General features: G+C 38.2%; 2 protein-coding genes across 9 annotated transcripts in view; both read left to right on the top strand.

Moving 5' to 3' along the window:
• Positions 1–10,172, top strand: part of LOC137099302 (adenylate cyclase type 9-like) — a 28,690-nt gene extending 18,518 nt beyond the window's left edge. For 2 of the 4 annotated variants that reach the window (XM_067475951.1, XM_067475952.1), the window contains exons 3-11: positions 1,877–2,049; positions 3,117–3,227; positions 3,590–3,846; positions 3,991–4,093; positions 4,815–5,023; positions 6,018–6,177; positions 6,504–6,646; positions 6,845–6,868; positions 7,266–10,172. In XM_067475951.1, the coding sequence (XP_067332052.1) occupies positions 1,877–2,049; positions 3,117–3,227; positions 3,590–3,846; positions 3,991–4,093; positions 4,815–5,023; positions 6,018–6,177; positions 6,504–6,646; positions 6,845–6,868; positions 7,266–8,610 (2,525 nt within the window). In that variant the 3' untranslated portion in view covers positions 8,611–10,172. The remainder of the gene's footprint in view (positions 1–1,876; positions 2,050–3,116; positions 3,228–3,589; positions 3,847–3,990; positions 4,094–4,814; positions 5,024–6,017; positions 6,178–6,503; positions 6,647–6,844; positions 6,869–7,265) is intronic. The other 2 variants (XM_067475953.1, XM_067475954.1) reach the window with 2 other exon arrangements.
• A 2,706-nt stretch (positions 10,173–12,878) lies between these two features.
• The window catches only part of crebbpb (CREB binding protein b), a 33,230-nt gene continuing 32,216 nt past the window's right edge, over positions 12,879–13,892 (top strand). For all 5 annotated transcript variants that reach the window (XM_067477347.1, XM_067477349.1, XM_067477348.1 and 2 more), the window contains exon 1: positions 12,879–13,718. In XM_067477347.1, coding sequence (XP_067333448.1) covers positions 13,634–13,718 — 85 coding nt within the window. In that variant the 5' untranslated portion in view covers positions 12,879–13,633. The remainder of the gene's footprint in view (positions 13,719–13,892) is intronic.

The following is a 13,892-nucleotide window of genomic DNA, read 5'->3' on the forward strand; positions in this document are numbered from 1 at the left end:
TCTGGATACGTTGTGGACACACAGTCCCTCTCACACAGTCCCTCTCACAAATTCTCATTCTCTGAGGCAATCAAAGCTCCTCTCAGTTTCCTGCTGCATCTTTTCGTCTGCTGTGCCATTCTGCATCACTGGTGCGGGGAATTAGGTCTTTGTTACTGTTTCGTACCGCTTTCATTTCCCATTCCTGAATCCTCTTTCACCTGGCTATTGACCCAGCTAGAGCAAAGCCGTCCATCTACACCTCCGCTTGCTGTGTGTGTATATGTGTTTGACTAGATGTGTAGGATGTTGAAGTGGGTGCATTTTTTAATTTTTTTGTTTATTTTTGGTCAGTGTCTCATAATTGCACTTTTTTTTACTTACCGCTGTCTCTTTACGTGCTTCTCTTTTTCTTATACCTTGTCTTCTTCAACTGCATATCTCAGTATTTGTCTTATTAATTAATCAATTAATTAATTAATTAATTATAATAAACTTTACTTACTAATATACTATGCTTTAATATAATTAAATTAATATACATTTTTGTATCATTGTACATAAGCTTATATACACTTTTGTGTGTTCGTGTGTCAGTGGATTGGCAGTGGTAGGCCTGTCTGAAGTACTTAGGGAAGACAATTCTCAGAGCCGGGGGCTTCAGCTTCAGTGACAGTTGAATTAGGTGACTAAGCACACGTTCACAAGCACTTTCCTGTGCTAGTGACAAACACAAACACACAAACAGATTCGTGTTACTGTGGTTAAGTCACGCACTCTTGGTCTCTATGATCACAATGAAAAGCACTGAATAGCCATATCCTATGCTGTCAAACAATAAAAGATTGTCTGCTCTGTGCCTATCTCTTTGTGTGTGTGTTTTTCAGAGCAACAGTGTTGTCAACAATGGCCAAAACAGGAAGTCAGCCATATGGTCATGATTAAAATTGCTCACTGGTAGCATCCTAGTGATCCCAGTGGTCTAAGAATGAAGAGTCCTGTGCACTTGAAGGCATCTTATTATCTTAGCTAAGCCAATATCATTTATATAATTATAAATAAATTATATTTTTCATATAATTTGTCTATTAAGAATAAACCCATTAATTTTATCATATGTATCTCCCCATTGCACTACCATGGACAAACCTGTCATTTCAGAAGGCTGAGTTTTGGGCTCAGGATTGCACAAACACACACACACACCTTGCTGGAATGATTGAAATGATAATGTGTTGATAGACCAGGGTGGTAGCAGGTGTTCAAATATTTGGCTCTAACCTGTTGGGTCTCAAAGCTGGAACTGTCTCATGGTTATTGAGTACATCTACATGATCCTCTCACAAAGCCAAGCATTTGCCTCTATTCATACTATATGTATAAAAAGTTATGTCTTTATGAAGCCCCCGTTTTCTTCCACTGACTTATTAACACAAATACCATCCAGCCTAAATGCACCACATATAACATTTGTGTATATGTATATAAAAATAAGAGTAACCTGTGTATGACCTTGGCTTTTCTAAGTGGGAGAAATTGATACTCAGTCCTTCTCTTGATTCTATTTTTATGCCAAGACCTGATTATGTAATTTCCCGAGCGAGTCAGGCGGCAGAGGCAGGGTAGAGCTGGCATTTGACCCGGCACATTTATTGGTTTATTGGTTATTTCTATATGTTTCTGTTTATTTATAAAGCTGATCCTAGCAGTGCAGTAGAGGCACCTCTACTGTATCCTAAAACAATTACATTTTAGATTAAATTTTCCAGTACCTTTATCCACACAGGTATGGACCCAATTTAGGCCATTTCCAGTTAAATTTCATTAATTTTCAACAAGTAAGAACTGATCTTCACTGAAATTTACACTGTTTTTCTCTGTATGTCTGTCTCCCTAGGCATGAAGACTTATCTGATCTCTCGTAGGAAGGTGGAACCGCACTCTCATTATAGCTGCAGTCAGTTGGGGTTGGCTGGACCAGAGCATGTGGACCACCGGTATCCCACACCTAGAGTGCACACACCTGATGAAGCCGCATCATCTTGCACAATGGCCCCTGACAGACCCAAGGTGAATGCAGACTATATTTGGGCAAAATAGATGAAAAACCAGTCCCATCCCATATTTATGTGATCATCTGTCTTTATTGCCTGAGGGATAACGGTGACCTGAACGTTGTTCATGTTTGGCTTTTGTACATGTGGGTGTAGCAGAAGGTTATTACCATGCTGAAAGTTTTCTTGTAATTGTCCTGCATGGTTAGAACATCTTCGTTGTTGCTCCTGTTCACTTTTGGTGCACCTGTTCTCATTTCCTCAGTCCTCCTTAAATCCTTACTTTTTTTTCCTTTGTCCTTTTGGTTTATCCCATGAGTTCAGGGTCGCCACAGTGAATCATTTGTCCGCATGTTGATTTGGCACAGTTTTTACGCCAGGTGCCTTACCTGACGTAACCCTCCCCAGTTTCTACCGGGCTTGGGACCAGCACTGCACAGCTGAGACTGTGGATGGGCTGTTGGGGGTTCAGTGCCTTGCCCAGGGACAAATTGACATGCGGTCGTGAAGGTTAGGGTGCAAACTTCCGATCCTATGGTCGGTAGGGTCGCTCTTGGGCATCTTCAAAAAAAAAACATAATGTCATTGATTGCTTGGAAGGACCTACAGTGTAGGTGTGGTAATAAATGTGGCATATAGGTACACAGTGTGTGCTATTTCTCTGTGTTTATTTTATATAGGTTGTGTTTGTGTGTCTTTATTTTTTGGATTCTCAGTACTTCACAGCACCTTGCGGATGTCATAGTCATAGCGCAGCATGACTACCACGCAGATCACTTTCTCATAAACTCACACTTTCAATTTTGTTTGAAGAGCATGAGTGGGATGAAAATAAAGGCCTTGAGTCTGTGCAGACCTTCTCTATGCCTCTTGTTTACTCTCTCTCAATTTCCCTTCTTCAGTAGCTACTGTTGCTTTTGTTGACTCTTTTCTTATTTTATTCAAGAATGTGAAGCTAGGTTTTTCTCTGCTCATATGTTGTCCTTTATCTGTATCTTTAAATTTTTAATTCACATTTTTCTTGCCCTCATGCTGCATCTCCCTTCCATAATCCCTCCTCCTTAAAACTCTACCCCTTTTCAGTCTCCCTGTCTGTCATGCAACATGGTCCTGATACCAGGGAAGGATCAAGGTCTGGAGGAAGGAGCGGTTCACCCTAGCTGCCATGACGACCACAAAAACAATGGCAACAAGGTAAACCCTTTGTGGTTACCTGAACCAAACCAGAGTTTAAAGTAACTATCTGTCTTACTTTTTAATTAGAAAAGGGTTGTTGTTAACAATGTGTCTGTCCAGTATTATTTTCCATAAAATTCTGGGGCAACTCTGGTTACATTTCCTCAGGCCCAAGAGCAAAACGAAGACTCAAAAATAGGTCGAAAAAATAAAACTCGATGAGCCCCAGTTAGATTGTGCCACAGACACATGCATTTAAATTGATGTAACTGTAGCATGATCTTGATACGTCATATTTAGACTACTCCATATATTTGCTGACCTGTTTGCAAAGCTAAGATCCATTATCATGCCTTCCCTTCTTTTTTTCTAAATTCTAGGACTCTTCAAATTTAAAGTCCTCCCCAGTGGTTTCTGCAGGCCGCAGCCCTAAGGCTCTGAATGGCCTGCTCAGTCCACGGCTGGAAGCCTTGAACAACAGTCAGACGTCTCTTTGTGAAATGCTGCAAGAGAAGGAGAAGAAGACGTGGAGTGGAGGAGTCATGGGCATTGATCACTCAGCGCTCATACCGTTGCGATCTAAGAACTTCCGGGAGAGAAGTGATGCACACTTTGTGGATGTTATCAAAGAGGACAGGTGAGAATAGCAAAGAAGACTTGCATTAAACAAATCCATTATATTTAATCCCTGTGTATATTTGATGAGTAGGTGATTTTGTTTTGAACTTTAAAATCCTGATTTTACCTAATTTTTGCTGACATCCCTCTATGTCTTTGACAGCCTTATGAAGGACTATTTCTACAAACCTCCCATAAACAAGCTGAGTCTCACCTTCCTGGAGATAAGCCTGGAGTCTGCTTACCGTATAAGCTACCAGGAGGAGGTGTGTGTGTGTTTGTGTGTGTTATGGTGCCCATATTCCTGATGGTGTAATGTACATACATACAGACTTGAGTGCCTTTTTGTTATTTTTTATTTTTTTTATTTTAGGTACTTGCACTGTGTTTTACACAAACTACTTGCCATTTGTGTGGCTATGATCTAAGTTGTTTAGAGTCGTACAAACCAGCGCCTTTTCAAATTCCAGTAATTCTGTCTCTGCTCTCTCCACATGTGATCATGTATATCCGTTAATATTTTTGTGTGTTTGTTTTTCTGCCAGTTTGTCTTTCTCTCTGTGTCTGGGAAGCCTGTTAGCACTGCATTATGACCAGAGTGTTCAAGACTGCGGCAAACAGAAATCACTGCAGGAAGTAGTTTTGTATTAGGCTGTGATGTCCTCTGCTGGTGTAACCTCAGAAGTGCATTTTCAATTATATGGCTGCAACTGTTGCTATGCTGGCTGAGATGCTGACATGGGACGTGAGATAGATTTCAGTTGAGACTCACTTAAGTAATTCAATTAGTGTTCATCATTTGATAATTATTTTCCAACTCATCCTGAATAGAGATACTTTTTCAACAGTCCACATTTAAACATAGTTCCAGATAAGTCCTAACTGTCATGTAGGGATCCCCCTTGAATCTGAAGTAAAACATATATATTCATTGATATTTTTTAATCTGTTATTTTCTTCTCATCTTTCTCACTTTGTCCCTCCCAGGTGAAGACCAAAGCAGCAGTCCAGACATTTGCCAGCCCAACATTCAGTTCTTTCCTGGACATGTTGCTGTGTTGTTCTGTGTTCTTGGCTCTTTCTCTGGCCTGTTTCCTTCGAACTCTTGTCACCCAGCAGAGTCTGTCCACACCAGCACTTATTCTGACAGCTGTAACTGCCCTGCTGGAGTTTCTGGCTCTGCTGGTTGCTATACGGTGAGATAAGGAATGTAGAGCAGTGATCCTAAACTACTGTAGAAGGCATTTGTGTTTTGGTTAGACACTATATGCCTAGAAACCATTAGCCAGGTGGCAGGTGTTGCAAGTTTAAGGAAGCAAATTTAAGGAAGCAATTTTTTTTTTGACATAATGCCGTATCGCATGTTAATTCCTAAAATACATTTTTCTTCTACCTCAACCTGAATGGTGTCACCCAAGCAATTTTAGCTTTAGACCCATCAGACTATAGAGTATGAGTATGACAGATTGAATGCAAGGTAAATGAATTATCTTTGCCAGATCAAAGCCATCAGACAGTTGAAAATGGCAAATAATTTTTATGTTTAAGGAAATTGTGTTAAGACTATTAGTTAACATGATAATCATATTGTTGATGGGCATGTGCTTTGTACTTTCAGCTGTTATTCTTATTATACTTTGTCTATTTCTATTATTGTAGTAGTTTCAGTAAAAGGCAGAAGGGGAGACCTAAAAAAGTTGGGAATAATTTGTTTGGCTGGCAAAGGAAACTCAAGATCAAAACGCCAGAAACCTAAATAACATAAGTATTTTGAATTATAAATATACATTAAAGCCATACACTGAGAGGTTTTGTGAATGCTAACTTTGAATCAGCCTAATTTTCAGGGTGAGATGACATTGGGATGAAATGGAAAACTCTGATAAATAATTTTGTTGGGAATATTTACTAAACAGCCACTTAGGTGCTGCTTTGGTGATAATTTGTCTCAGTGTGTGCTTGTTCAAAAATGAGTCCACCTTGTCTATTATTAAAAGTTAAAGTTTATTATACAATGAAATTCTGCTTACAATTCGCAGAACTTTATAACTGCTTATTACCAGGCAAAGGCTCCTTGAATACACTTCATAAATGCAGCAAAACACAAAAATGGCTCCTACATCTTAGTTTCTATAATCTCTAATACATTGTTATCTGTATCAACCCTGGCTTTCTGTTTTTCCTCTCCAGCATGGCTTTCTACCTGGACAGTGCATTGAATTGCACTCGGGTTTTGATGAGAGTAATCTCAGGCTGGATACCTCGTCACTTTATAGGAGCTGTCCTGGTGTCCCTGCCTGCTGTGGCCATCTTCTCCCATGTCACCTGTGACATGCATCTCTCTATCCAGGTGGACTGTCAGTTTTTGATTGTTGTTTGACTTTTTCTGAGTGGCACAGTTAGTATTCTGATTCTTTACGTTGGACATTAGTTTTGCTTTGGACTTATAAAGCACCTCACCTGTAGTACTACCATGCTAAGTTACCATACTAATAACTTAGTGATGATAGCCCTACCATCACAGTTAGTTATTACTAATTATATTCAACATATGCCTTGCGTTTGTACTGTATATTGAAATAGGTTGAAGTCATTAACATCTACTGCACCTCTTGTCTTCACCACTGTTGAGGTCACATTAAGTAAATATGTATCTTTTCCTTGTATTTTCCACAGTTCACCATGTTCATCTGCTGCGCCATCATCATAGCTATTATTCAATACTGTAACTTCTGCCAGCTCAGCTACTGGATGCGCTCAACTCTAGCGACATTGATGGGCCTGTCACTACTTGCCATGCTCTTTAGCTCCCCCTGCAAGTATGGCTTACGGATTTATTATATATAGTTTAATAATATAATTTTTGGTTCAAAAACGAATTTTAAAACTGTTTAACAATTAAATTGTGTTTTAAATAAGAGTGTACAAATGTTAAAAAAAGTGTATGTTTGGTTGTGTTAGTTGTCTACATTTACTTGATGCATTAATTGGCACTGTTGGTTTTTCATCATTTCCAGTGTTGCTAAGGGTCTGTTTTTCTGGTAAGTAGAAAATTATTGTTGATGTTCTTCATATCTGACTGAAGTTCAAAATTCTAATGAATAGCACTTTAAGCAACACCATGGGGAGATTTTTTAATGGCTTTTATAATATACTATGTCTTTATTAGACACTAATAGTTGGCAGATTATGGGGGGAAATGAGGGGAAGAAAGACCTGGACAAAGGAACAAAGGACCAGCATCCCAGCCACCAAGCTAGATATTTTCCTGCATGGTCCAAAAAAATGCCTTTGGCTCCCTCATGTTCATTAGATACTTGCTGCTATAAAAGCTACAGTTTATTTTTTGAAAACTAAAATATGTCATCTATCTAGTTTATCTTTGATTTGTCTATTTCCTTGCATTTATTCCTCTGATTCTCTATCGTTTCTCACTAGGTCTGATAGGCAAAATATCAGCAACAGTTCCATCTTTATGTCTGACAGCCCAGGAGACCCAGACCCACAGCCTCAACCACAAGACCTGCTGGGCACTGAAGTCTGTGTGGCCTTTTTCCTGCTCCTTCTCCTGGTGTGGTTTCTCAACCGTGAATTTGAAGTCAGTTACCGCCTGCATTATCACGGCAATGTGGAGGCTGATCAACATCGTATCAAAATCCAGAACATGAGAGACCAGGCTGACTGGCTGCTTCGAAATATCATCCCCATACATGTGGCTGAGCAGCTGAAGGTCACGCAGAGCTACTCCAAGAACCATGACAATGTGGGAGTAATTTTTGCCAGTATTGTAAACTTCAGTGAGTTTTATGAAGAAAGCTACGAGGGAGGCAAGGAGTGCTATCGTGTTCTCAATGAGTTAATTGGTGATTTTGATGAGCTGCTGCGGAAGCCCAGCTTCACAAACATTGAAAAGATTAAAACCATCGGTGCCACATATATGGCAGCAGCAGGTCTCAATGCACAACAGTGTGCTGATGCAGCACATCCTCATGCCCACCTCCGTGCTCTTTTTGAATTTTCCCTGGAAATGATGCATGTGGTGGATGACTTCAACAAGAACATGCTGGGCTTTGGTTTCAAGCTTCGCATTGGATTTAATCATGGGCCGCTAACAGCAGGGGTGATCGGCACCACTAAGCTTCTCTATGACATCTGGGGCGACACAGTCAACATTGCCAGTCGCATGGATACTACGGGTGTGGAGTGTCGTGTCCAGGTCAGCGAGGAGAGCTACTGTGTGCTCAGTAGCATGGATTATGAGTTTGATTATCGTGGCACAGTTAATGTCAAAGGCAAAGGTCAGATGAAGACCTTCCTTTACCCTAAGAGCAGTGACAGTGGCCCTGTGCCTCAGTACCAGCTCTCAGTTTCCCCAGAAATCCGGGCACAAGTAGATGGTAGCATTGGACGCTCTCCCACTGATGAAATTGCCAGCGTGATGCCCACAACCAATGTGACTGCAAGCACCACCAAGACTATGGTAGCCAGTGCCAGTGCTGGTTCTTCTACTACGACAGGGCTAAGTCATGAGAAGGAGGTGGGCTTTCATGAAAGATGTCCCACTAAAGAGACCTCTCATGCCAGACGATCTATCTCTCACAGTGGCCTGACATCTATACCTGTTACCAATCTAGAGGGACCTCCTCCTGCAAAAAACAAACCGCTCATTATCTCATCTTCAGTCCAGGGAAATACGCCCCAAAATTCCAACGTCAAAGAAGTTAAGAAGGACAGACTCAAGGATGATTACGGCTGTAATGTTGGAGAGTTAACAAGACTTTAAGAAGTTGCAAAAGTGGCACTTTTATCAGAAATTCTCTACCCTTTAAGCTTTTGTCCCAGCCAGTTGGAATTTGTACAATCACTATAGATTTGGTCTTACCAAAAGATCCACATGTCTTTTCTCTGCATCAGGCAGGTAGCCAGCTGTTTTTAGTGTATTTCTGTCAGGCTGATATTATCAGTGGAGGCCACTGTGTGAACTGAACACACAGTGAATGGTAAGATGTGATAGCTGACACTGAAGCTTCACTTGTCTGCTACAGATCCCATTGTCTCCCATTGACTTACTTGATTGACTTTACACCTTTAATCTTGATTGTTCCTTTCATATGTCTTTTAAGTGCCTTTAGAATAGAGTAATGTGTAGACTAAGCCTTTTTGAGTAAGCAAAGAATAAAAAATGTAAATTGACATCCTGTTTTGAAAAAAACGCTCAGCTTTTGTTACAAATTTACTTTGTAAATTATATTGCTATGATGTTTTGCCTTCTCATCAAGATGACCTTGCACGTGAAAAGTGCTACAATGTGATGAGCATCAATGTGATGAGCATCACATTATGCGTAAAGGGAAATAAGACGTGCACCAATACATGTATTACTAATATTTGCACTAGAATTGCTTCATCAAAACTACATGAAAGGCACACCAGAGACTAATGAATACAGGTTAATGGCAGAGGAACCTGAGCTGTATGCCACGTGTGTGTATTTGCATACATACCGTGTGTGTGTGAGTTTCTAAATGTGAGTGTATGTGTAGTGACATGATCATGCTGGGTTCAGTGAGGAGTTTGTAAAACCACAGGATCACCAACTCATCAGAACGGCAGTAAAAGTCTTTATGCTTTTTCTTGGGCCTCAGTTAAGATTTTTGTATTGCCTCAGTACTGAGGCATTGTGGTCTCAACTAAACTCAATCAACATGCTTGCAACAACAGCATTGTAGATGGGGCTAACTGCTACTAGTGTTTGTGCCCTCTCCTATCAACTAGGCTCTAGTAGGAACCCAACCTGTATTTAGTATTGATGGGTATTTCAAGGACTCTTGCAAGGCACTGCTGTATTTAAGAGTGTCTTTATTTGTGACTTTAGATCGATTAGAGCAAAATGCTGTGTATGTTTGCTTTGGATTACACTGTGTGTTAGGTGATAGGGCTTTGAAGACAGAGATAATCAAAGTTGAATTTCACAAATGACAATGTGGTTTTTTTTTTTTACTTATTGTTACATAAAACTAAAACTTGAACTGTCCATGTGAAGTTCCCCTCTTAATTTTCTATGATTTGAAGGACATTACTGGCTCCAAACAGCTGGTCGCATTAGCTGATTCATTCTTGCAAAGATATCACAATAGTGTAAAGCACTGTAAATGCAAAGCAGTGCACCAGATTTATTTCATGACTGTCGTTCTACAGTCTTATTTATGACCTCATTGAATTGATGCAATGTCAGAGAATTAAGGAACTAAAAGTTATTAAACTCCACATCCTGCTTTTTTAACACATCATCTCTCTATTACTGTTTTTTAACAAAAACAAAAAGGATTGTGTGCTCAGAGGCAAGGCAAAAAAAAAAACATAACCTTAAAACCCACTTCAGTGTCTTATTTTTGACATTATAAACCCCCGGCATATAACACCATCTAGACCTCATTTTAAAGATCATTTCATAATTGCTACTTTATAAAAAGTAATACCAAAACATTGCATCTGAAACAACAATGGCTTCTTTTATCATCCAATATGTTTTCTCGTGTAAGATTAAATTATTAGTTAAATTATTTGATTTTTATATGTGGAATTAAAGTAGCTTGTGCCTTTTACCTTAGAACTTGATTTCACTAATTTATTTTTACAGACAACTCTAAGTTGCTTCAGTTGCTAAAGACACTTAACACATGAGAATGTTTACTTTATTTTGATTGTCATAAAATTTGAGCAGTGCCTTTTCTTAAAATATACTGTTAAATGTAAATATACCAAACATACTCCACATTAATTGGCCTATCCTTTTTTTGGCCTTCCATTTTATACTTTATGTATTGCTCAGATGAAGTATGGGTAGTTATTTTAATTGCAATAACAAGAGTTAAAAGTGAAACTGGATGCCAACTTATTTTAGCTTATGAGCACACAACCCTGTACTAGCCCCAAATGCCTTTTATATTAATAAATGGATGCTTATAAGTTATTATTATCTAGGATTATGTGCTTAATAGCAGTCGTAATTCTACATAGTCAGTTAAGCATAAGCTGCATTTCCTTTTATTCTTTAGCTCAAATGAATGATGTGTGATTTAAAAAAAAAAAAGAAATTTAATCAGTTTGTCTGTATTAGCATTGCGCTTGCTACAGAAACCGTATGGGTGTCAACTCACAATTTAAAATGTTTTTTTTTCTCCACTGCACAAAAGAGCTGTTTTTTGGTTGTTTTTTTTTTTTATTTATTGAGATGGGACATTTTTTATACTAAGAGTTTGTTTACCCTCTCATCAATTGTGTTTGTATATTACGTATTATCACCTTAATTTGCAGGTTTTGTGGGAATTCAAGAAAGGTCACTGTTAAAACACATTTGCACAAGGCACTCAGTTTTTATGTACAGTATGCCTTTATATTGTATAATATCTAAGCATTTTCTATTATTTATATAAGTGCATGTACTCGAGTATTAAATAGTTTAAAGAACAGGGCAATTTTATCAATGTTGGAATAATGTGTGCTCTGCTTGTCTGCATGTATGTAACAAATGTATGAGTGTTTGTACAACTGTGTAGTTGTGCATGTTTTGGAAGGGATGCACTAATCTTAATAGGAATATGGACATTTACAATTTCAGCTTTATCTTCTCAAAACCTATGTCATGTTAGGACAACAAAGGTTCAATCTATATACATTTTCTTTTTTAAATCTTACTGGGCAAACAAATTTGGAAGACACTACTAGATAGATGCCTGCAGAAAGGGAATATTTCATGAACCTGCTACAGCCAAGTTTAATGACTTGCTTGAATTGTTTGGAAATGTTTTGTATATAGTACACTAATAGGTAATGCAAGTGAAGGTCAATATTGAATAAAGTCAGTTGCTGGGAAATGTTGTCTGGATGATTTTATATCAAGTATGTTATATGCAGTCCTGTATAATAATTCTAAGTGCATCTTCTCAAGTTCTGTTAAAGAGAAGTGTAGATGTTTTGTTATGTATGTATGGCATACTACATTGTCTTACAGTGTGGCTTTTGCAAATTAATATTTTACTTATAATGGAACATGTTATAAAATAAAAACCATTGCCCTAAACTATAAAATTTATAGATGAAACTCACCAACTTGATATAAAGTAGCTCCAGTGACAACGTACTGCTTACATGCTAATAAGTCATTAAAATCATCCAATAATAAATACAAAATAACAATAGTCAAACTGTATAATGAATACATAAACTTTTATTAGTTTAAGTACTCATACATTTTGCTTATATTACTTGTGTCCCTTCACTTAACAATTATTTTAACACTGATTGCCCCTTTTATTATGTTTTCTAGTAACAGTATAAAAATATTATATAAATATGAGGATCATGGTGTAAGATGCTGTCATTTGTAGTGTGTACATTTTTATAAGTAAGTATTATGATAAAAGAAATACTCCTATAAAACTAAAATTTCTAACAAAATTAACTAAAAAAAAATGATCTACATTTTCAGCTAATAACAGAATCTACATTCCATAGCCCATAAATTATAATTTTTATTATTACAAAGACAATATCGACTACTTTATATATTATAGTAACATAGCAATAAACCATGGTTTAATACAACATCTGAATGATTAAAAACAAAATATATTATTTATATGATGTTATAATTGTTCTATAAAGTTGCTCCAATGTCTTTCAAAACATAAAAAGCACGTAAAAGTAATATGCAAACTACAAAAACAATAAAAATATATATTTTCTGGTGATATTTTAGATAGAAGGCTTTGTGTTTGCATGTTAACCTCGAGAATGCGTTTTTTTTTTTTTTTTTTTTTTTTTTTTACGGAGTGACTGTTTTTTGTTTGCAGTAGAGACCAAAGGTTTGAAACGGGTAGAACAATATATTTCTATTTTTAATATATTTTCATTTTGTGATTCCACACCTAGAGGCAATTTTACGTACGTCCACATGACGAACGGTAGGACACAGGTCTACGTCAGGGCGTCGTAGCACGACACCTCCTCCTCCCCCCAGTCTAGCTGGGAAGAAAAAAAAACTTTTTTGTATCGGAGGAATCAACAGCCGCCATCTTGACGCGGCTCAGAATTGGGATTTCGGGGGGAGCATTAATTTAAAAAACCGATCGGAGCTAGTCAGACCAGGCTCAAACGGCTTTTTTCGCGTAGAAAATCGAAGTATTAGTTCTTCCGAAGAGAATTAATGCAAACATTTGAGGGTTACGTGGGTTTTTATCGTCTAGAGAGCCCACTGTATATTTGATTTCCCTTTTAGAGAGCGCCGCTTCTCGCCGTATCTCCGTCCCGAGACTCTGTATTTACCGGGAGACAGCGAAGAGAAAAATAATCCATCTCATAGAAAATATTTTTTGAATTTTGCTTTTTTTATTTAAGCCAAAATATATTTTAGTGTCCCTCGTTTCGACTGCGAAAAAAATGATTCTGTACAAACGTGAAACCGGCGATCTGTGGAGAAAGGGATTGACTTACGCTTTGTGTAATATTTTATGATTCATTTTTCTCGAATAGAAATAATTTTTGGACGTAATTATTGAGGTTAATTATGTGGGTGTTGGGTGTTGGATTATCATGGGGTGATCTTCGGCGGCGAAGCGTGGCGCTGTTGCCTTTCTTTTGAAGCTTTTTCTCCAGGCAGCATTTCGCCAGACTGCCAGTCAAGAAAAAAATTTGCTCTTTTACGCGCAACGCCAGAAAAAGTTAGCCGTTTCTACGAGCCAGACAAGTTGGACTGTCCCTGTTGTTATTTTCCTCCGTATTATTCATAATATTTGCCGATCAGGATGGCTGACAATCTCCTGGAAGTCGGACCCCCAGCTGCAAAGCGACCCAAGCTAAATTCACCTCTCTCAGGATCAGATGGCCCAGGTAAGTACAGCACACGGTTTTACAGATGTAACTTAAATGCCAACTTGCAATACCACTTAATTATTGCAACTAAACACTATATAGCCCTGTCTGCTTTATAGAGCCAAATGCATGCACGTAAAGGATCAGCGATACGGCGAATTAAACCGATTTAGGCTGTGCAAATATGGGGGA

This window comes from Channa argus, chromosome 15 (assembly GCF_033026475.1).
Source record: "Channa argus isolate prfri chromosome 15, Channa argus male v1.0, whole genome shotgun sequence".
In the NCBI taxonomy this organism is placed as follows: domain Eukaryota; kingdom Metazoa; phylum Chordata; class Actinopteri; order Anabantiformes; family Channidae; genus Channa; species Channa argus.